This window comes from Lepisosteus oculatus, chromosome 6 (assembly GCF_040954835.1).
Source record: "Lepisosteus oculatus isolate fLepOcu1 chromosome 6, fLepOcu1.hap2, whole genome shotgun sequence".
Taxonomy (NCBI): Eukaryota; Metazoa; Chordata; class Actinopteri; order Semionotiformes; family Lepisosteidae; genus Lepisosteus; species Lepisosteus oculatus.
Window position 1 is genome coordinate 28,536,489 of NC_090701.1, and position 24,682 is coordinate 28,561,170.

General features: G+C 37.7%; 2 protein-coding genes across 5 annotated transcripts in view; both read left to right on the top strand.

The window, feature by feature from the left end:
• Positions 1-12,228, top strand: part of kcnh2b (potassium voltage-gated channel, subfamily H (eag-related), member 2b) — a 273,796-nt gene extending 261,568 nt beyond the window's left edge. For all 3 annotated transcript variants that reach the window (XM_015354320.2, XM_006634218.3, XM_015354322.2), the window contains 6 exons: positions 1,914-2,107; positions 2,680-2,779; positions 3,327-3,623; positions 4,233-4,419; positions 5,676-5,865; positions 7,063-12,228. In XM_015354320.2, the coding sequence (XP_015209806.1) occupies positions 1,914-2,107; positions 2,680-2,779; positions 3,327-3,623; positions 4,233-4,419; positions 5,676-5,865; positions 7,063-7,347 (1,253 nt within the window). In that variant the 3' untranslated portion in view covers positions 7,348-12,228. The remainder of the gene's footprint in view (positions 1-1,913; positions 2,108-2,679; positions 2,780-3,326; positions 3,624-4,232; positions 4,420-5,675; positions 5,866-7,062) is intronic.
• A 7,842-nt stretch (positions 12,229-20,070) lies between these two features.
• prf1.5 (perforin 1.5) lies at positions 20,071-24,115 on the top strand. Of its 2 annotated transcripts, XM_069190810.1 has the most exons (4): positions 20,071-20,289; positions 20,493-20,592; positions 21,115-21,684; positions 22,429-24,115. In XM_069190810.1, the coding sequence occupies exons 3-4, from the start codon at positions 21,152-21,154 to the stop codon at positions 23,450-23,452; spliced, it is 1,557 nt and encodes a 518-aa protein (XP_069046911.1). In that variant the 5' UTR covers positions 20,071-20,289; positions 20,493-20,592; positions 21,115-21,151; the 3' UTR covers positions 23,453-24,115. The 2 variants fall into 2 exon arrangements, with proteins under 2 accessions (XP_069046911.1, XP_006634282.1); XM_006634219.3 differs by having other exon boundaries at positions 20,071-20,592.
• The last annotated feature ends 567 nt before the right edge of the window (positions 24,116-24,682 follow it).

The following is a 24,682-nucleotide window of genomic DNA, read 5'->3' on the forward strand; positions in this document are numbered from 1 at the left end:
GTTTTTCTCCCACTTACCAAAGACATGATAGTGAGTTCTAATACACTGATCTAAATTACACTTACAGACAGACCTTTCTCTAAATAAGCAGTATCATGAGATCTGAGCAATAACCCTTTACCACTTAATTAACTTATAATAATTATAAAACTCACCTTAAGTGTGACTACAAATATTACAGTGGTATTTAAGCTGTGCAGTAACTGCAATCGTTACTACAGTTGGCCTACCACAAACCCTTTTGTGCAGGGTGATAGGGAGGAATTCAATGGTGATTACTGTACATACTGTGCTTTCCCATGTTCAGAGGTTCTGCTTATCAAACAATGCAAAGAGCCATTTAATCTAATGTTCATTGTGTTGGTAAACTGGAAGTCAGTTATTTAATTGTGTAATTAATCAATATTCATGAAAGAGCGTGTTGATGACAAAAAAATCAAAATCAGTATTAAAACAATCAGTATTATAACATTTTTACTGTGTTCTACCAGAGCTCATAAAGACTTGGAGTTAAACCAAATGTGTATGGTTGGCACTGACTCATAAAGCTGAGGAAATTAAAGGCTTTATTGTTGTCATAATTTGAATTGTATTAACATGCTGCCAAAGAGCCTGAAAATGAAGGACTTCATGCAGATGTTCATTATAGTTGTGGACTTTCAATAATCAGCTTGACACTCATTCTCTCTGTTTCTCATTCCCACTTTAAAAGAAAGTACAGTAGGAATGAGTTCCACACTTCACTGGGAGTACTATCAAAAACCCAACATAGCAAATTAATATGAAAACAAACTCTACTGTACATCATAGTGCCTCACACAAACTTTCATTTAAAAGCTCACAGATTATAACATTTATTTCAAGATATTTTCTTCATTTAACATACACAGTTCCATATAACTTTCCTCTTCCTTCCATAATATTTCCCCTCTGAAAGTATTTTTATACATATGGAAAGCTGGAAATAATATTAATAAGTGGGCTGCTCATTTACATATTTATTCAAATTATTTAAGTCACAATAATATGCAATCTAGAGACTATTTAAATTATCACACCACACAGGAATAGGGCATATTGTTTGATCATCTATGGACAAACAGCTTGGTAGAGAGAAGTAAACAGTCTTCTTACAAGACAAAGTTTTATTCCACAAGTGTTAAAAACACAAAACACAGGGACTAGCTATTTTACAGGCTAATATGAACAATAGGAGAATGTTCTCAGGATCCATCATCTTATATTTAATCCTCTCCCACTATATACCCCTCATTGACCACACTAATGGACTTGGAAGTGATCATATATTTTTCTAAGGACAAGTAAGACTGTTTTCATAATCTAAATAATCCTCCAGAGGTGAGGTAAGGCCTGCCCTCTAAACCAATTGTAGGATGGAAATAATCTTTCTTTTCTAATAAAAATCCAGCTAAATGAGAAAGTGACTAACATTGTCTGGAATGAAAACAGCAAATAGTTCCACAAAAATGAAATGCAGCTAATTTACTTTTAATTTAGTCTAAGTCACTTCAATGTCTGATACCCGATAGATTCTGGTTATTAACAATGAATCCACTGAATTAAATGAATTCCTGATGCCTGGGTTACACTTACTATACCAGCTCATTTGATTCCAGTTTAAATATTCTGGCATACTTTAATGTAAACTTTCCTAGTAAATATGTTAGTCTAACTACTGTACATGGATAATTATCAGATTTATTAGGCACATTTACATTGAAGTATTAAAATAACTGCAATGAAAAGTATGAAATGAAATGTGACTTAATATTTAACTTTTGCTTCACAATTGTAATCAACAGATTTAAATTTGTGACTCTTATCCTAATATTAGAATTTTTTAAAAAAATCTATTTTGCTTACCATACATTTCTGTCTATACTTTGGACCAGGTAAGAATGATATCTTCGGGGAACCCATCAACCTGTATGCCAGACCTGGCAAGTCAAATGCAGATGTCCGTGCATTGACTTACTGTGACCTACACAAGATCCACCGTGAGGATGTACTGGAAGTGCTGGACATGTACCCAGAATTCTCTGACCACTTCTGGAGCAGCCTTGAGATAACCTTCAACCTTCGTGATGTGAGTTTACATGTGTGTTGCAGCACCTTACACTCGGTTTGACAATATGTTCAGATGACTGTCAAAATTAAGCCCTCAGATGAACTTTGAAATGAATAGCTCAACTTGCATAATATATATACTATAATATAAATTTGGACCAAACACAATACCTATCCATCACAGATCCTCCAGCAAGTTAAAGGGCAGAAGAGCCTATAATTTGTGGGCCTGTGGTCACTACTCGTCACTTACAAAACCAATTAAAATAGTCTCCAGTCAGAGAAGGATGTTTAGAATATTTTTCCTTAAACAAAAAAGCCTGAAGGCTAAAGGTACATAAGTTGTTGTGAAGCTGATGAAATACATGACTGCACATATGTGTGGGTTATTATATATTTATGTTTGCACCAACTTTCCAAGAAAGCACCACATCTTTACAAAGCTGTCATAATTAGTGGGGACTTCTCTATATTTACAGTAAGAGAAGGTCCTTCAGGGTTTTGCCCACTGAAAACCATGTCTGTGATGTGTGGATCTGGACTCATGGATGGTGGATATTCAGCCTGATCCTTTGCTCTCTCTTCTTCCAGACTAACATGATTCCAGGCTCCCCGAGCAGCGACGATTCAGACTGCGGCTTCAATCGCCTGCGTCGGCGCAAACTCTCCTTTCGCCGCAGGACTGAAAAAGGTACTAAAACATCTGTCTCTGTTCTCAAGTGACACCCAATTTTTTTTCCTTATAAGGAAACAAAACAATAAAATTGTATTCCATTCTCTGAGGATGCTTTTTATAATGAACAAGTGTATCATACAGTATTTACACATTCATAACACTATTAAAAACGGCTTTCAATTTGTCACTAAATTTTCCCTGTGTGCTTATGGCTGTGCTTTGTGATGAACTGATTTCCTCTTTAGGGTATATATTGAACACTGACTTTTCTTATTGGAGTTGGAAAGAGTATGCTTATATATTCCTCTGGTGAGCAGTACAGTAGTATGGCACTCAGCGCACTGCTACCTCATGACTTTTTGGTCTTGGGTTCAGTTTGGGGCTGCTTCTGTTTGAATGTTCTCCATTCCCCATTTGAAGTTTCCTCCCAAAGGTGTGAAGAGTTTCCACAACTCTCACCAGGACAAAAATGTAATTAAATGGAGGTATCATTCCAGTGCAGCTGCACCTTAAAGTGCGGATGCTGTGTTGTGTTATAGACTGTAATTGTTTCTTTGTGCAGATGATGAGGATGCTGGAGAAGTCAAGAAGTCACAGAGACTCTCACGCAAGGGAAGGAAGCATATAATCAACAACCAGAGCGAGGTGCGGAAAACAGAGTGGGAGGGGCAGCAAAATTCAGTCTCCTCCCCGTCTCACTCCAGTGGCGATGAAGGAGAGGAGCCTGTGATAACTGTCCCTGCCCCTCCCTCTGCCATTCTGGAGCTGTCTGCTGCCCAGGCCACGCATATGCACTTTGGAGACACACCAGAGGGGGATGGGGACCCAAAGACTGGCAACACCTGCAACGCATTGTCCGGTGGGTCCCTGTTTGCAGCAGTAATTTATTTCACTAAAGTCTAGGTGGAATAAAAATATTTCCTTCACAGGACCATCCTATCTACTTTATGGGCAAGCAGGGGCTGCTTTGCTGCTGATACAGATGTTAGATTTTATTAACATCTGTATCAGCATCTGTAAAATCTGTATCTAATAACGTTATTTATTATTAGGTTGTACACAATGAAAGAAGGCATATCTTTTTACTGTATACTGGCTACAGACGTAGCTCTTTACCAGGATGCACCAAAAATTCTGTTATGGAAAGAAATGAATTAACAGATTAAATGAAGAAATATTTATGGAAAATAAAATGTATTTTAAATAAAAAGCTACTATACAGTATATTAGATGCATATCTAACAAGATAGTGTAAGCAGGTATGGACAAGCTCTTTACAGCATTGCTGAAATGTTTCTACATACAGCCTTGGATCTCTATTAATGGTGTGCTATTTACATTACTTCAGCATGAGATAATCCAGTTTAAGAAAGAAAGTGCTTTGTACTATATTTTTTTACATTCAGATAAAATATATCAGGTAAAATAATATCAGTTAATCTCTCTTCTGCTGTTCTTTCGCATTCAGGGGCATTTTCTGGGGTTTCCAATATCTTCAGTTTCTGGAGTGACAATCGTGGGCGGCAGTACCAAGAGCTACCCCGCTGCAGCTTGCCCTCTCACCCTCCCCTCTCTGCTCCTCTGCACAGTATCACACGGCGTCAGAGGTTGGAGGTGGAGTCTAGGCTGGACCTACTGCAGAAACAGCTAAACAGGTGAGAGCTACACAGCTCAGACCAATAGTGTAGTGATTTGGTGGTGTAAATTTGAATTTCTTGGACTTGAGAACTTGGCTTGAAGCTACGTTTTAGAGAGGGAGAAACTTAGAAAGCCCATTTGCCTGGATTTTATAGCTGATACACTGAATATCTGTGGATATGCAGTGTAGTGACCTACTAAAAGTGCGATTTGAGCAATACATTCAAAGCTTTTCAGTTCTGTAAACCAGAGAATTGAGTTAAATGAGCAGGACTATCATACAATGCATTCTCTCCTGAAGATTGAAAAGAGCTATTAAAGTAAAGGTGTAAAAGTAAAAATGTGACCAGTCATGTTTTAATATGGCCTATCTGGTAATGTCAATGTTTTATTGAGAACTGAGCTCAAACAATTTCAGTTTAAGAGCTCAAAAGCTCCAGAGTAGGCTCTGCTGCCTAATTCAGGGTCACCAACAGATGCACTGCTATAAAGGTACGAAGCAAGGCCATGCCTACAGGATGTGTCATGGATGTCGGAATGGACGAACCGTGGAATGGCAGGAGAGCGGAAAAAGACCCTATGCGTAGCGGCGGGACGGGGGTTAGCCCGGGCTCAGTAGTTCAGGAAATGCCATATAGAAACCTATGCCCTCAAGCCGCGGACGGAGCGGCGACCTGGTACTTCGCTGGTCTCAGGACGTCAATGCTGAGGGAAGGAGAATGAGCGACCCAGAAATACATATCCCCTGACAAAGTAGGAGAGCCCTCTGGCTGCAGTGGACATGACAGATGTGCACTGCTATCAAGTTTTGGGTATGAGAATTACAAGTATCAAAGTAAACCACTGAGGTGCTACCCAACCATACGAGCATATACAGTATCAATTTTCAAAGCACTGGAACGTTGACTTTCTGAAGATGGACAGCTGTGAGAATGGGCTGAAGTGAAAAAACCTTTGCCAGTTTGTCAGTTTCTGAATTGTGTCATGGGTTGTAACTCAAGGGTGTTTAGACAAGCCCTGGAAAACCAGCATGAAGGCAATAGAAACTTAGGACTTTGCTTGTACTTTGTAAGGGTACATCCAAGAGGGGCAAAGCTATGGAAAGACTATACTGTATTTTTAAAGGTGGAGGCCTAATGGTGTACTCGCAGATCCATTCCAATTCTGTTGGTAAAATCAGAATTATTTCATTCTGTTCTGTTCTCCAGTAATTTGCCTGAATGCCATACTGAATTAGTGTTAAAAATGATTTTCAATATTTCTGTGTTTACAGGTTAGAATCTCGGATGACCTCAGACATTGGTGCCATTATGCAGCTGCTACAGAGACAGATGGTGTTGGTACCACCTGCATACAGCACAGTGTCTTCACCTCCAGAGCCAGCTCTTTACCCTTGTACTGCTGATAGGCTGGGGCAGCCAGTTATGCCCCTGGAGCCAGAGACCTTGGTATCACTCTCACAGGTACACAGAAACTGTGTGGGCATAAACACTGCAAAACACTAATATTATATATTTTCTTTTTAGTTTTACTATACTAATATATTAATGTTTTGTAATAATGCAAGTTCATTCAGCCCATTTTACCTATTTACAATTGCTATATCCCAAATCATTCCCAAAGCTACTTCTGCTACTTCTTGATCCCAAAATACCAGGCAGTTCTAACATATTTTAATATAGACTTTGGTTATCTTTATATCCTGAAAGGCACTGATCTTGGATTAACTAATTTTATTTTAGCTGCACAAGTTTGTAACTTGTTATCTTGACCACAGAAGCAAGTCCCCTGTGTATAGAATGTAACCTTATTTTAATACAGTTATGTTGAAAATAATGTTCAGTTTTACCTCAAGCACTCACTTTGTCGTTGGATAATCTCTATGGTTTACTCTGTCAGTACTTTCCAGGATGTTAAAAAAGTTCCATAACATGAAAGATAAGAGAACAAATGCCTATATTCACTATGAATGTTTGGAGCTGCTACCTAACATTGATCTACGGATAAAATGCATATTTGCTGTAAAAGTTGTAAAACCTTACCTAAACACAGATGTCACCTTCCAGTCCTGTATTATGTATCAGTATTATGTCCAGGAATGTATGCTTAAGATGACCATACATGCTTATTGTGGCCATATTGCACTCACTCTGTACTATTCATTCAAAGAAGGAACATACCATAGTACTTCCTCCTTATGTATCAAACATAACTTGAAAATGTTATTATGGGACCCACAAGAAGCTTTTTATGCAAAGTCAAATTTCCATAAACCGAGTCTTATGTAACCAGTGGACTGGGATAAATATTGGCACAGACAATCAAAAACTTAAATATGCTGATTTCATACAGTAAGTATTAACCTCCTCCCCCTAGTCAATATCCGGTGGAAGTATCTGTTTAGAGAAATCTCTACCAATTTGGCTTTTCACATTAAAATTATGCTATTATTCACTTTTAAAAATTAGTATATGCTGTATAATCTGTAATGCAACAAAATGGTACTCTATTGCAAGGGGCTGAATCCATGTGCAAGGAAATATTTCCACATACTGTATTGTACTGCCATGCTATTTGAGATTTAACAACTTAATCCTGAGTGTTGTGTAATCTCCATTCTCTCCAGCTGTAACACTAAACTCCCATCTTCCCTCTTCTAGATCACTGATGTACAGGAGTTAAGTGAGATTCCACCCACATCCTGTGATCTTCCACTGAATGCTCTGGAGCAAAAGTCAGCGGATCCTCCACAAGGCAGCTCAGCAGAGAGACAGTGCCTGGAAACAGTCAGTCAGGATGCTCTGTGTACAGAGAGTCACAACGAGACAAAAGACAACACCAGAGACACAGAGCCAAAACGGAGGCTCTCTCTGCCTGAGCAGTACTCAGAGGAGCCTCAGGACTCACGGACACCACAAAGACACAGTTCTGACCCAGGAAGCTAGTTTTATGGCTGACACAGCTCTGTATTTCTTAGGCTCAGTCTAATTTTTTTTTCTAGCAGTCCTTTTGGCACTAAGCTATACTAGTGTTAAGCTGCTGAAAACCCAGCTCAGAGAATTCTGTAGTTGTGTTTAGATTCATGACTGGACTGCTCTTCCTAGTTTTTCTTAAATTCCAGGAAGTAATGAGGTGCCGAGGGAAAGACTGACTCAAAGACTGGAGGAGAGGTTTTGGTAGTTCCATCTCCATTATTAACACAGTGGAGAAGTAAACATTTAACTTTATCAATAAACTTCTGCACTAGGAAAGTGACTAGATAAGGATTTATAACCAGAGTACTGTGGAGAAGGGCAGCATCATTAGTTTTTTTATTTTATTTGGCTTTGACAAGATGAACGTAAGCATGGCATGGACCTCTGTTAAAACGTCCCTTTACTGCAATGCCAGGACTGGATAACTATGAAAAATAAAAAAAATAGCCATTATGTTTTGCACTGAAATTTCAGACACTTTATCTCTGTGGCTCCTGTAACACGTCCATGGCGCTTCCTGACTGGTACATAACCTGAAACGTGTTAGCTGGCCTAACAAGAAGTGGTGTCCCGTCCCGTCTTCAAACCTTCACTGCTCCTGCCTGTGGGGGGCAGGACTGCTAAGGCCTCAAGAGTCATTGTGTTGTGATTTCCCCCGGAATCTCTGTGTTTTTTTTGTTGGTCTGGGGTAATAGCCATGCATTCTTAATTAGCATATCAAACTCCTGTTGCAAACCTTGTACAGACTGTAGAGAATGGAGTCTTATACAAATATGCAAATAATAGTAAGAGAAGAATAAGTTATTTGATGTATATATCAGTTTTAGTCCAAAGGTGTGTACACATCTAGTTTGCCTTGTCTCTGGCTTATGAACTTGATGGTTTTACTCATTGAGGTGCCCCTTTTACCTCAGCAATCCAAGGAATCAAACAGCAATATCAGAGTCAGGGTTGTATTCCTATTCAGTCTTATAGTTCTTTGGTGCCTGCTGGATTTTTGCAGGGCCCAATGTCTGTGTGTTTTAGCATGACAAATGCCCTGAAATACCATTTTGTTTTCTTTCATTTTCCTCGTTAGCTTTGGATAGTCATATAGCAGTGAGGTCACTGGTTTGCCACAGAGATATGGGTTTCCAATTAAAAAAACAGGCTGAGTTACAGAGTAGCATAGAGCTAGCTGGACTAGCTATAAGGAGTTTTTACTTACAGTAAGTTTATCAGCTAAATTAATCTAATAATTACGATTAATTACAGACCTAAGGGCACTCCTACCTTAGGGCACTAAACATTTTTGCTCTTTGCTTTGTGAGGGTACCTTAATCTTATTCTAGTGGAGTACTTCTCTAATTCATTCAGGGAAGAGTTCAGTTTTCTGGATTTCAAATGAAAATCAGCCATGGAAGGTATACCAAATACGACAAGAACAATGCCACCGTGCAGATTGTCTTAATACTAGCACAAAATTTATAGTCCTATGTTTGAGTTTCATAGACATGAAAAAGGTTAGTTACCAATTGAATCTTATATCACATACTGTATAAATAACAAATCTAATCAGTTTCTCTGGAAAAGATATTTGAGACCTAGACAATTATTTTTTAATTATAAAGAAAGTAGATCAGCTGAGAACAAAATCTCATTTATGATGAAGACCTTGAGAGACATCATTGCAGCAGTGTAATTCACTCAAGCAAATTGAGTAAAGTACCTCACTCATACTGTAAGTACAGAGTACCTCACCCTTCCACTTAAGAGGCCTACTTAGATTGATCCAGAACCATGATTAATTTCAGAATAATAAGCACTTTATTACTTCTGTCTTGGGTATAAATCTATTTACAGTTCATCCTTTGTAAATGACATTGTAAAAACAAAATTCAAACTGTAACATTTACAGTATGTTTGCCAGGGGTGCATTTTAATGTACACATTCATGTTCAAATGTTCACCTTGTAACTTTTTGTTGAAATTCGATTAGGGAAATAATCAGCAAATATATTGATAAGAGTGATATTTCAAAAGCAGACCTGTCTTCCTAATGCTCAGTGATTCACACTCAGGCAGCTACAGCAGAGGCAACAATGTAGCAGACCAGCATAGGTCTATTTACTGAACGCTTCACTCAAAGATGTGTAGACTGACACAATCAGACATAATCAAATAGGATAATCTATTCGGAATGAAACAAATATATAATAGGAAAAATATTTGCAGCACTGTCAGTGACTTAATCAAATCAAAATTTAATTCACTTGACAGACTAACATTACAGACTAAAATTACAAAGCAGATGCAATTAATTTCTGTTTTTGTAAATACCTGTTCTCACTAACTTGAAACTCATCAGAAGACTGAAGAATGTAATACGATTTTGTTGATACATATAGTTCTAAAAGGGTGCTATAGGCTTTCATGGGTAGTAACTTACTGTAACACTGTTCACAATTCGTATCTTATCCCTTCAAGAAGGAACCAGTAAAACAGAACATAAATGAAAATTTAACTGATTTAATTGGCTTAACAAGATTTATCTCAAGATAAGATTACATCACTGGGTTTGATAAATACAAATGATGTACACATAAACATCAAGACCACTGTAGCATGAAGTACTGACATGATTAGCTCAAATAAGGTTAAGCATTAGGGGTTTTAATAATCACAGACCTTTAATTTTCCAGTTTGTGTACCATATGCAGATATCTGTGTGTTTCTGTCTGTCTAAGGGAACTGTAATTGAAAGGTTTCTTTCTTCAAAATTGCAGGGGTCCTTGGAATTGAATGTTTACAAGGGAAGTCTGAATGAAGTGTACTAAAGAATTCAACACATACCATCTAAGGTTCATCTGCCAGAGACAAAGATGATACTTACCAAATTACAAAATAATTTTACTCCTCTAATAATGTGTAAACCTGTGTATTTTGAGTGTGAGTCTCATAGAGTCTTGAGAAAGTCTTTAAGCACTAGACTGAAGCTTCTGCCCAGTATTTTGATTTATGGGGAACATCATGGGAAATCTCTAATTCACTGGGAAAACTCCACTGGCAAATATCAAGGCCCTATTTTTATTGTGGCATAACTAATCAATGTGCTACCAATTTAATGGTGAGTGATAACATGTGTTATAACAATGATTTGAATGATAATAAAGAAGTGGTAGTAACACATAGCCATTTCAGCTTCAGATTCATGACCTCAATGTAGCATTGGTCATGAATTGGCTATATGCTGCTGATGCTAGTGCATCATCCCAGCCTTCTGGGGAATGTTTAAACAGAGAGGATAGCAGCAAACATAACCTGGACTAGGTGTGTTTCACCTTAATCTCAGAAGTACAGATTAACCCCTTTTTACTTGATGGTGGGTAGCTTCAAGCTGTGGTGCTAGAAGACTTTCTGAGTTGTGTTCTATACTTTGTAGTGTAACTATGTACAATTCAGACTGAATTCATATCCAAAACTCTCAGTTTCCCAATAGTGGTATGGGTATTCTATCCATTCTATTGATTTTCAGAAATCTGAGGTAATGTCAATGATCCTGGGAATCATTCATGCAATTGAACATGATACGTCAAAATAGTAAATATTTTAACTTATAAAAATGCAGCAGATAACGCTGGTGATGATGGTAGTGGTGGTGGTTGCTGTAACACAGTTTAAGAAGTCAACTTGAGTATCACATCTTGTCAACTGCATTTCATTAGAGATGTGTCTGGATACGTATTTTCTTTTTTAATGAAGACAAGATGAGATCTATTTAGAAAACAAACAGACTTCTTTTCTTCTTGATTATCAAGAAAAGCATATGAAGCATTTAAAAGCATAACATCTTGTTAAATGTGGGTGAAGGGTTATGGACCCATAAAAGTCTAGGTTATTAAAAAAAAACTGCACCAGTAAGGAAGTGACTTCAGAAGTGATTACAGGTGAAGGAACAATACTTGACCAAAATTGTGCCAGAGCACTGATCCACTTAATATACTTCAACTTCAACTTACATAAATCAAAGGATTCATGAAATACCAAGACTCACCCACTTCACAGTGATTCTTCAAAAAATGGGACATGTAAAACCTAACTACTGTTTTTCCTCAAAACCACCAGATTCCCTCTAGCCCTTTCTGTGGAATGAATTAGAATTCATTAAATGACCACTGAAAAGCAGAAGTACCTATCAACAGTACCCATTCTGCATCTTTCATCACTATTTTAAAGCTCTGAACTCTGAGTGAAGGCCAGAACTAGATCTTCTTAAATACTTGATCGGTTAAAAGAATGAGATTCAGAAACAAGTGAGGGTTTTAGAAATGCATCAGTGCTGAATCGTACGTCTGCTGTTTTCCATGTACATAAGAGACTCTTGTCAAGAGACTGACCTTGGCACTTGTAGCCAGCATTATGCAGGAACCTACATTCCTGTGGCATGCTTAAGAATGCAAACTGTAGAAATTGCTGTTAGTGATTTAAATGACAATGATAAATCTCTAATAAAACTACAACTGTGCACATTTTAATTGCATGCTGCACTAAATATCTTCCAAAAATATGAGAATAAATAAGCAATGAGCTTGAAGAACTGTGTGTAGGGTTGAATATCATCTGTATAGGAGACATATTACAATGTAAACCACTGGGAAATAAATATTGTGAACTTCTGTATATCTTGCCAAGGAGAAAGCTGATTTTAAGACAGAGTTTTGAATTCAACATAGTATTCTCATTAATGTCAGCTTATTCAGGCAGATACCAGCTAAAATACAACAGACAGACTCCAGTATTGGTTTAACGATAGGGTTACAAGTTGTTGATTTTTCATTTTTTTCATGTTTATTGAAAATAAACCTCTTTGAAAACAAATGCTATGTAAATAATGTTGTAATTCCAAACTTCAAGGCTTCCAACTGATGTGTTAATTCTGTCTTTCCTTTTTTATTTATACAATCTCTATGTTATTTCATACTGTATCCTTGTAATGTCACATTTTGGGACATTTTTATCTGGTAAACAGTTGCTTAATACTAGAAAGAACTGTATAGTAAAAAAAAGCATGCAACAACATCCAGTTTAATTAATAATCAAATTACAAAATGTGACAACTTGTACAAATATTCCAGTTGCTGTAAAGACGCAGCTCTGATGATTAGAGTAATACATCAGGCCAAGATAAGACAACCCATATACTGTATTAACAAATAACACCACTACTGCAAACAACAGCAACACTATTGTACATATGTATAATCTGTGCATTCCAGAATCCTGATACCTAGAAAATCCATAATTCTGCCCTTAAAATCCAAATATGCAACTAAAAACCTTAACAGGCCAAAGACAGAACACCTGCATCCTGAATGGGAACAAATTTCCATATTCTACAAATGCATCACTAAAATAAGAGAGAATGGTTTTGCACTAATACATTATATAATATTACACAATATAGGCAATATATATCAGAAGTAAGCTCTTTTATAATAATGCTCATATTATTGACACAGAATCCAGTAGGCAAAAAGAACATTATTACTAATTAAACAACAATCTCTTGCATAGCACAAGCTTTGGAGGAAGAGGAGGGTAACGATGATGTTCCCTATTATTGTCTCTTGTCTTCTCTTCTGTGTCCTCCTCTCTCTTGTCTTTCTTTCTCTATGACCTGTCCTGTATCATTGTTCTCATATTTATCTATGTTCTATTCCTATGCAGGCTAGTTTAAACGAGATCTCTAGAAACAAGGCAGTTACTGCTGAAGAACTGTTTATTCTTTAACATGGCAGTCTAACATGGCAAGCTAGGACGTTTAAACACTGCTAACCTTGCTGAAACTCACATTTGACACCACCCTCCCCCTAGGCATAAAAATTTAAAGCCTTGTAATCTTTAGAACAGGCTATCATGAACAATGATTGATAGTGCTTTGTGTTAAAATACTACACTATCCATTTTTGTTAATAATCCAGATATTTTGTATTCACATTTATACAAAACATACAGTAATTCACCTTTTTCCTGCTGGATACCTCTGAAGTAGCCACCACAGTATGGATTTTCATTTTATTATAACTGTGAAGACAAGAGCCTGACACAAAGTATTAAATGAAAGATTATGTAGTTGTTTAAGAACTAAATCTACACTATCTCCTTTTGATGACATTACTAACAATAAATACTTCCTGAGTACAGTTTCAAACTGAAGAACAGTTAAGACAAATTAACAATGTCATAGGACGCTCTCATGAACAGAAGATGATGAAAAATTGAACAAATCTATGTAGTAGAAAACATGCTAGTCCCAAAATGCAAGATATGCTGTATGTGGCAAAAAATTTGAATTTCAAAATAACACAATAGATATCTGTTGAGATAATGATGACATGAAATTCATGGAGTATGACAGTTTACACAGTATTACTGTATGTTTGAAAAATGCTGGGTACTCACAGAAACACTAAGCAACAGAAGTATTAATTAGTGGCAATTCTTGAATGGTTCCTGTATTTTACAATGGAAAACTTCCAAAAATTGCAAAATGAAAAATCTGTTTGTTGTAAAATGAAAGCTAACAAAAGACCTTTTTCCGATTATAAAATACCTTTTTTCAGTGATTATTGTGGTATGTGGGTGATTTCTTTTTTAAACAACTTTTAATGTTTCTGCTAAGCACCTGTTTAGAATCTTAAGTGCGTATACTGTATGTTACTGCTCTTTTCGTAAGTACAGTAATCCAAGATCTTTTGAGCAGGAGTAGAAAAGACATTCATAGAAGAGAGCTGGTGTGGCATGAAAATTAGTGAGGATCTCCAGGACCAAAGTTGGAAACCCCTGTTTTAGGGACTGGACTAAATTTATCTCTACATTAACAAAATTCACTAGAAATAACCAGAATTAAGTGTCCCAAAAGGATTATGGAGTGTTTAGTCAAAATTTAACTGAGCTGTGGCCTAACCTCCTGAATGCAGGAGGAGGAGCAGGCTGGGACTCCAATGCAGAGCGATGGCAGCTGCCGAAGTGGAGATGGGGTGGAGATAGGATGCAAGGAGATGTGTGTGAGGGAGAGATGTGGATCATGTACAATATTCATACTATTTTTAGGTGAGGAAATTACAGCTGTAATTGTGAATTACTGACAACAGAGTTTGATCTTGGCTATTGTCATCCTTCCTAAACTTCCGTTATAAACTCCATTAATAACAAAATTATTTTCTAAACGATAATGTGCATTATGAAAAGTTATTAAAGGGTTATTTTTTGTGTTCTTTTTTTTATTATCTGTAATCCATATTGGGCATTTGTGGAAGACATTGTCTATTTTCTAGTTGCTTCTGTAAGGTATTTTAAGAGTAAATAGCAGGTGTAGTTTAACCACAGGGAAAATAACAGTGTCAGGTTGCCATCTTGAGGTGGTAGCAGATTTAAAAGTAAAACACAATTTTACAATATACCACATAAGCAATTTTCTTCTCTGTGTATGACCACACACCAGCCTGTATAAGAGTATTCCTCTCTGTTGAGAAATGCTGGTGACGGCTTCTTGTTGCACAGGCTTTTCCCGGCGCTGAATAACTACTGTTTTGTTATTTCTGCTCCTCAAAAGGGATCTTTTCCTTTTCCCTAGCCTTCAACTGAAAAACTGTGAGCTCAAATGCCAGGTAGGGTACTATTTTTGTACTTTTAAGCAGGTACTGTATTGAACACAGAGTGCTTCAGTAAAACCCCAGCTGTGTAAATGTACAGTAGCTTGCTTTTGATAAATCTACAACCCATACAATAAATGATTTTTTTTAAATGTATCAAGCACTTTCCTAGTACAGCACTAAATATTCAACGTGATTTAAGGATGCAGGAGTACCACAGCAAAATCATTCAATACTTGTCTGACACTATTAGAAATAACCTAAAGATGATCTCTGGGTTCCTAAAAAAGTCATATTTTTCTGTGGAGATCTCTAGGTGTAATAGAGAATCAAAACATTTCTATCCAAATCTTTATTTTCATAGGGAAAGCTATAGTGTTAGGTATTATAGAAAATTCAAAATATGCTGGTTTATAGCATGACTCGATTTAAAAGAAAACAAAACAGTTGGTGTTAAAACTGCTTTGAAGTAAAAGTAATGTGAGGTACGCAGAAGATATTGTTACAAATAGGGGTTAAGAAAATAGAGATAATCAATAATTAAAATAATTGTAACTCTCACAAATATGCCGAGAATATACATGAATGGTTGGTATAGTTTGAGGCACCTGAGTTCTTTATTTTCTGCTCACAACTCTGGTAAAACAGAAATAAATTAGAAGTAATCTAATAAATAATCAATTATTTTTTAATAGACAACATACAATGTTACATACAGTACAACATAAAACAATGCTTTTTACAAAGCAAGGCATCTCAGTGACCTATGATCTTACTGTCCCAGAAAAAAAAAAACAGTTTGCTTACCCTCAGAAATCTCAGAAATCCTACAAAATGTCTAAACAGACCAAAAAGTGAGATAAACCTGCATCCTAAATAACAGAACAGGACATGATTCAGAGCTAAATCTCTCTTCCTACTGTATAAACCTGGATGCTCCACAGTGAATGTCAATCTACTGTATCTCACTATTCTAAAAATGCATCATTAACTAGGAGATAACCTATTCCCCATTAAGTCAGTTTCCTAAACTAACAGAATGAGAGGCTCTTTTAAACAAGGTTCAAATACTTAGCTAGATTCTGCTCTGTAGGATGGATCAGAACAAGATCCTTTCACCTGGCATGCTTCTTCTCTCTCCATCTGTTCCCTCTCTTACTTCTGTTCTTCTACTCTCTCTCCTTTTCATTCTCTATCTCTCCCTGCTCTGGCTGTGTATCTTCTTATCCTGTCTCTCTGGGTATTCTCATTTTATAGTTATCTAGAGACTAACTTCCTAGAACAACAGTACTAACCTTTTTGTAAGTGCGACCCCCTTTATAGTAGTGGAAAAGTGTGTGATCCCCAGTGGAAAAAAAATATTGCCACATGAAATGAGAAATACAATAATAGTGGAAAAAAATATACTAACTCAATGAGACGGTTGCACTTGCACAGCGGTGGAGAAAACTAATACTAGGGGATTTGTTGAGCGGAGGTAAAGATGTAAATCACCATCTACCTCGAGAGCTCTGTATTTGTTCTTCATATACAGTAAGTTAGCACTGAAAAGTCCAACTCACAAGGATAGGTTGATGTGAATGGAAGGATTATTTTTTAGGCCATGTTACTCAGGCTTTGGTATTTGCTTTGCACTGAGATCCAAAAGCCAGCCAGTGGTCTCTAAGCAAACATGTGCTTCAGAGTCAGAGATGAGATCAATCAATGATTCCGGTGAAACGATTGAATTGATCAATCAATTCAAGTGATAGTCCTGTGTTAACTGTCTCCAAACTTGGATTTCTGACCCATCCTACTGCAGTTCTGTTTTACAGTAAGTGAAGATTGGGAGCACATTATTTTCTTGTGTAATTTTGAAAAATAAGTTGTTCAAATTATCCTCGGCAGATATAAATGTATGTGTAACACTGTCTTAATACTGTACTTATCCGTGCCAGGCAGTAGCTAATACTTTACGCTGCCTGCCGGAACATTAGTCACAGGGTGGGCTGGGTATAAAATGGCTACATTTTCTTCAGAACTGCAATTCCCATAAAACCCACAGAGTGACTTCCTGCCAGCATTTCTGGCACGAGTCTCTATGCAGTCTGGTTGTGGTAACATCCTACAGGTCCCTCCCTGCGCTGGCAGCTTCACCACTGGTAGTCTGTTGTCAACAGCAAGCATAGAAGGAATTCACATAGCATCTCCCTTTTTTAAGCTTGGTTTCTAAAAACATCTCCAGTGGTTTTCACAACTTGAGACCACTGCAAGCTGGTAGCGAGGATCTAACTATGTACCTGTGTGATTATTATTATTGACATTGTCTCCTGAAATGTGATCACTGGACTGGCTAGAAAAATCTACACAAGGTGGCATATCAATTAACACCATTAGCTACCAATGAAGACTGCAGCAGTTTCTCAGAACTGAGAACCACTGTCTTAAGCTATGTCTCTGTCACAAACCAGCTTCAGATTTGTTCCTCGAAAACAGCTGTGACAGTTTGCACATCCACCCAAGGAATTCAGCTGGTCTTTCTTCTTTGGCAATGTAGTAGTTAAGTGAAACTGCTAGGGACAAAGACATTTATAACTGAGAACAGGATATACTTGAGAAGCACACAATTATCTTTAAATTTATTTTTAAATTAAATTGATTAGCTAAAAGTCAAGAATGAGCAAACGCCAGGCAATTTACATTCAATGTAGACAGCAGGAGGGTTTTGCACTCAGATAGTGAAAACAAACTCTAAACACTAAACAGGAAATATTGACCTAAAGTAAAATATGCTATTTATGCAAAAAGACTGAAATATCTTTCTTGACACATCATTTTTACATTTCCTAGACAAAATGAGGAAGCAATAAAAAAGGCAAACCGAGAAATTGTGTCAATTGTGTTAAAAGGGCTAGATTGCTAGATGGACCAAATAACCTAATCTCAATTGTAACCATTTTTCTATTCTTAAAAGAGTCTGACCTAGAATATAGCACCAAGGTGCTTTATTAGAACCATAGATTGTAATACTGTTTGGAAAGTCAGTCCATCTACATAAAAGTAGTATGGACAGCATGCTACTTTTATCAGATTCAGGTTTATGTTCATTGTTAGTACTGTAGTGTGCTCTCTGAAGGCACCAGTTCTGTAGGGTTTGGGCATTTACTGGGACAATTATTAATTGATAATTGATTCTTTTGATGGCTTTAGAATCCAACAATGCGATATAACTCAAACAACGCACACACACAGGTACTAATACACGAGGATACATTTATTAATACATAGAATATGCATGTAAACCTAACAGATCTTTTCGAGAGGGTTATCAGAATACAAAAGGTATATATTCAGTCAGTTACCAAGTGTTACATATAACAAGAGGACATACGTTCGGTATATCATTCATTTAGACCGTTTCGTAAATTGGATACTCAAAACAAGTACATAACTCTTAGGAATTAAATTGATATCAACTGGTTGGGATAACAATTGAATTCTCGAGCTGTAATGCATTGAAGTTGAATACTCATCCAATCTCTGGGGGTTCAAAGAAACAGTTGCAGGCTGTTGCTGTCGAATCCGCGCTCTCTGGCTCGGTGCCAGGCTGTCTGTGCAGCTTGCGACGATGCTCACTGACTGGCTAGTTAGTGTTGGCTTTAACTAGCACAGTTTGTGCACAGGAGAAAAGATGACTGTGGGTCCCAGCAAGTCAGGAAGAGGACTGGTTCGTTCCTGATGAAGCGTTCGTTCTAAATAGTGATTCAGCTGTCCACAGTTCCGACCTGTCCATGAGGCTTGCTAACCTCGGGTGGATCCTCTGGTTACTCTCTGGCAACCTCCGCTCTCGACTCTTAGAACAAAGGAAAGTTCTGGCACTCGGACACACTGACCGCTCCGTGATTGTCCGGGCTGAGTCTCAGGATGGTCAGGAGGTGCGCTGCGAGAATGTCCTGCCCTTGGGAGCCTTCTGCTCCTGGGCCGTCCTGCCCTGGAATTCTCCTTTGAATTCCCTTTAGAATTGTCCACAGAATTCTTGAAGCTCTGTGTTGCCTGTTTTTACCTGTAGGAACTTCAGCTCATTCATTGGCTGAAAGTTCCATGGGCATCAGAGTCCCACGTGGGTTACTCGGCCCTACCAGTCCCTGATTGGTTGATCAAGGTGAGATATGAGTCACTTACTCCTGACACTTAGGAATGCAGTCCAGATGTCCATCTGGCACTCCCTAGACAGATAGGCGCCAATGGATGACCATTGATCCTGATAGCCAGGCTTAGCTAAGTGCATCCCCTTTTGGAGCTGTCCCTTATCAAAAGAAAACATCTTTAAATCAGCCTGCATTAATAGTTTCTCTATGGCTGCACCACAGAGATGAAGAGAGAGATGGAGCCTCATTTGGGAAAGCACAGCAACACTTAATTCCATCTTATTAACAAGCATTGCCGCTACAGTACTATTAAAATAATTATTATGTATTTTTGAATATTACATGGTTCTGTGTTGGTCATCTTAAATAAATCAATAAAGCATAAGAAGTAATACAGGTGGGTGGGTCGATGCTGCTGTGACCTTGAACCTGGTACTTCTCTCAGATTGCTGTAATAAAAGGCCTGTGTGCATAAATTGTACCTGTAGCATGTTGTATGCTGTGGATAAAAAATCTGTCAAGTAAATCAAATATATTCAGAACAAGGAAGTATGTTCATTTTTAAGTGCATTTGTCCTCATGTGACTGAATTATTGAAGGAGTTTTTATAAACAAAGCGTTTTTCTTGGGAAACTTTCTCTTGTCACTTCATAGAACAAAATACATTATAAACATTTGGTTTATAGTTATGCAGTTGGAAAGTACAGGGAACAGTGCCCAGGAAGCAGTTAATTGCTTATATGCACACAGCACGCTGACTGGCACATCCCTGAGCGACAGAGTTATGGAAATAGCAAAAGTTCTGCTCCAGGGCCGAGCACACAGTCTGTGTTGACTCTGCAGTTCTAGGACAGCAGCCAGATACAGGGCAGGGCCGTCTTTGTCCATATGGATGCAATATTTATCGTCTGTTAGTCAGCCATTGTAGAAATCACAGCTCAGACTGTGTGCCAGTGTGTGGTATTGTACTTTGGCATTTTGCTCAGCCTGGATGTATTTTTTAATAATAAATCTAGTAATTTCTTTAGGTATGTTTATCACTGCAGAGTTCTATTTCCATCCTTATACAAGAAAGTGTCAAATTTACCGTAAAAGCTAGAAAGCAGCCTGTGACATTTTTGGATATCTGGACAGAAAGTTCATACAGTCAGGTAGGATTAAAAACTCTTCTAAAAGTGTTTGTCTCATCAGGAGCCTGAAGGACAATTAAGCTGAACAAACAGAGGTTTTAGAAGCTGTCGAAATCCTCCAGTTTTGATTTCTGTGGTACCAGATAATAGAGGAAACTACTGAAAAGTTTTACCGTGTAGGAAATATCTTCATACAACAAAAGAAAGGAATGTGTTTGTTTAAGTTTGTTTAAGGTGGATGCTGCACATTGGTGGTGGTGGAGGGGAGTCCTCATTACCTGTAAAGCATTTTGAGTGGAGTGTCCAGAAAAGCGCTATATAAATGTAAGCAATTATTATTATTATTATTATTATTATTAAGTGGTGCACTAGGCCAAAGCTGTCCCTCTACAGCCATTGAGTGTACTAGCACTTTCTCTGAGAGAGATGTTGAAAAGAAAACATAGAATCTTTATTTTGTTATTAGCAAATGTAGAATTATCATACGACATTGAAATCTAAGTTTTTGAAAGCTTGAAATTTCTGCAAGATTGTTCTTTGTACCAGTGACAAGAGGGAAACGTCTTGAACCACTAAGGTCTGAAACCTTTTATTCATTGTTACATGTTGATTTGCCACCATTACGGCTATCTAATTTTAATATTGTTTATGTCTTTAACATAAGTTCTAACAACATATAACGGTCTTAAAGCTGTAAACACCAGTGCACCAGTTTATGTAAAGAAGATGTTGTTTTTTTCATTTACTTATACTGCAGGTCATGTGAATTGAAAAAAATAAAGTGTAGAAATATCAAGACAATTAAGTTATCTTTTTTTTTTCCTTCCCTTGTTGCCTATTCCACAGTGCTTGGTTAGGTTCCCAGGATTGGAAAGGCTGAGCAATGGCGTTAAACAAGCACAGGCAATCTCTCTTCATCTGCCTTCTTCATATCCTGGCACAGATGTACGGGCTTTTGGCCTGCAGGACTGGGAATTTTTCAGAGTGTGATCAAGCTCCATTTGTGCCTGGATACGATCTGGCTGGGGAGGGCTTTGATGTTGTCAAAATGCAGCATAAGGGTTCCTATATGATTGATATCAAAACCTTCCTGACGAGTAATGGATCCTGCACCCTCTGTGAAAACCAGCACCAGGAAGGTAAACTCCAGAAGCTCCCTGTGTCAGTACTGGATTGGCGCTCCTTAAGCCACTGTCGCCATCAGTTGTCGAGTGGGTTATTCTCCTCCGTTGAGAGTGTGATCAAAAACTCAATTTCTTCCATCAACAACAACTGGGGGGTTGGACTGGAACTGAACACGGTGGGCTCAGCAATCCTGGGTGGGAGCCAATCAAATATTGCTCACTTTGCCCTCTCCAACTCCAGACAAGACAGAATGTCCTTTGCCATCCATGAGGTCAGCTGCAAATACTACAGGTGAGGTCTGTGTGCACAAAGGTAAAGGAATTTCCAGCTCCGGTATGTTGGACCCGTCAGGAGGTAGAATGACAGGGATATCACTTTATATTAGCGATAAAGTCACTTCCTCTGCATCAGAGATACAGAATAAGAAACAAATATTCTTACCTTATACAATGCTGTTGTAGCCCAATGTCTAAGCTGAAGTGAAAAGCAAAGACTATAGTTTTATATAAAATCTGTAAATTTAAACAGAGGAAGTACTTTTGAGCACTGAAAAGATTGGCAGTAAATTAAAGAAAATGGGGCTATGTTTTTTTTAATTAGATTAGAGACTTTTTTTCTACTTATAATAACTGCCAGGATTACTCTGTATCTCAGGATGCATTATTGAATATGGAGAAATGCTTTTTCCAGATTAGCATTAGTTTTGAAATACAGTGTGTGCTGTTCAGGATGTGTTTTTACATAGAAACAAATATTATTTCCTTAAACAATTTGTTTAGTTGCCATTAAGGTTGATCCATCATCTTTCAAGGAATGAGTGAGACTGTAAAAGGCCTACACTCAAGGACCTTTACAAATAATGTATAGATAATTGTTTATCTTGTATTATACGTTTAGTTTGTATATCTTTTAAATCTGTGTCCTATAAATTATCCCACCTTTGTACTGTTCCAAAATAAAATCTGCATGCTGCATATGTGGACCTGCATTGTATATTTACCTCAATTAATTCCTTTTTTCCCTACCTTTCTGCAGTTACCGGCTGACTGAGGATCCCCAACTTACTGCAGAATTTTCCAAACACATACGAAGTTTACCGCAGCAGTATGATTCCAACACCAAACCCTCATACCGGCGCCTCATTGACATTTATGGCACTCACTACATCAGGAATGTCCAGCTGGGAGGTCGAGTGAGACAAATCTCTGCCATCCGGACCTGCCTGGCCTCCCTGAATGGTCATTCCCTTTCTGAGATCAAGGAGTGCCTGGGAGCTGTACTGAGCATCGGATTGGGGATCAATGCCAACGGTCTCAGCAGCAAATGCAGGAGCATTTTGCAAAACCATGACAACAGGATGGGTTTCTACACAGGGTTCATGACTCACATGATGGAAGTCATGGGAGGGAAAAAACGTATTGCAGACATTCTCTTTTCCGAGTTTAATCTTTCAGCCTACAGTGAATGGCTGAACAGCCTGAAGGACAGCCCAGATATTTTCGCCTACTCCCTCTATCCACTTCACGAGCTGGTCAGGGATCCAGTCATCAGTGCCAACTTGAAAACTGCAGTGAGAGAATATATCCAGGACAATAGTCTTCCAACAGGTATTGCTGGGATTCAACCCTGTGTGTGGGAACGCAATATGGACTACAACTGTTGTCCACGAAACCGAAGGTGGGGCAAATTGGAGGTATTTGTGTACAGAGCCTCTGATTTATTTGGGGACTATGCTGGAGGAGCAGATGGCTTTGTGAAAATGTGGTATGATGGCAATTACAGAGAGACACACTTCATCAGTGAGGACAATAACCCTTTCTGGTTAAAAACATTCATCTTTGACTCTGTGGAGATTGGGCATGCGCTTGTATTTGAAGTTTGGGACAAGGATATTTGGCAGGATGACCTCCTTGGCAGCTGCCGTGTATATCCCACACAAGGCAGCCAATACATCAGCTGCCCACTAGACCACGGAACCTTTCATTTCAGATACACTGTCAAATGTCAGCGTCACCTGAGTGGCACACATTGTGAAAAGTACCAACCATCCACTTCTTAAGCCACCTCGTTATGCTTTTTTTTTTCTCATGTCCATGGCTATCACTAAAGTCTTTGGGTATGGTATTCAAAATAAAACTGTTGGATTCATATTATATCAATTCTGATCATGCAGTAAAGCACCACTTTCCCTTCCACACCATGTAATGTAATGCTTGAAAGCCCAGACTTTCGAGTATTCAATTATTAAAGAATGTTTTCTCCTACATTAACATCTTCCTCCAATCTATAGATGTTAAACAGGGCAAAATAATCATTCATGTGAACATTATTCATGTTTTTTTTTGGTTTTCTTAATGAGGAATTTATTCATTATTTTTCAAATACTCAGACAAGACAAATCCAATACCCTTAGACAACAGCTGCGTCTACATTTCTAGAAGAGCCTGGAAAAAGTTAATATAAACCTATTACATATTCTGCTTTATGAACTTGAAATCTGTGTACCTGGAGTGTTATATGTTATGTTATATCATGTTATATAAGTAATATTGTTCATATATTCACAGTATTAAAAACATAGTAATATAATCTCAATAATCCTATATCAATATTATTTACCTCTTATATTATTTAGTATGTGTCAGTTATCTACTGTTTTTAAAATTCAACATCATTTATTCAGTCTTCTGTCTTTATAAAGCTGATGAAACTGTAAAAATAAAACTTTTGTTTCTGTCTAACAACTTTAGTTATTACTTACAGCTTATCATCACATACAGTAGACAAATCTATTTTTGATCTTCTAAATTCTTAACAGCACCCTTAATACTTTATTATGCTAAGTGTCATATTTTGTTCTCACTATAGCAATTGACATTTATCTGACAAATAATTCCCATGTGGAAAAAACAGTTATAAATGGGAATAAGCCAAAGAAAAGATATCATCCACAAGGAACAACACAAAAGGATAACCCTGGAAAGATCATGCTTAACTAAGAAAGCTTATAGTCACTTAGATGACTATAATATAGCATATATTGCTATAGACTACTGCCAAGGTTTTAAAGAGAATACGTTTTTGGAAACATTGGCTACCTCAGTATTGGCCCATTGTTTCTTATCTGAGCTGAATTGGAGACTATCCCAGCAAGCTACAGGCTTAAGGTAAGGCAGGATACAGTACCAATCCATCTCAGGGCACACACAGACACAAACACACTCACACCTAGGATAAATTTTCCCAGAACCCACTTAACCTACCAGTTTGTCTTTGGACTGTGGAGGAC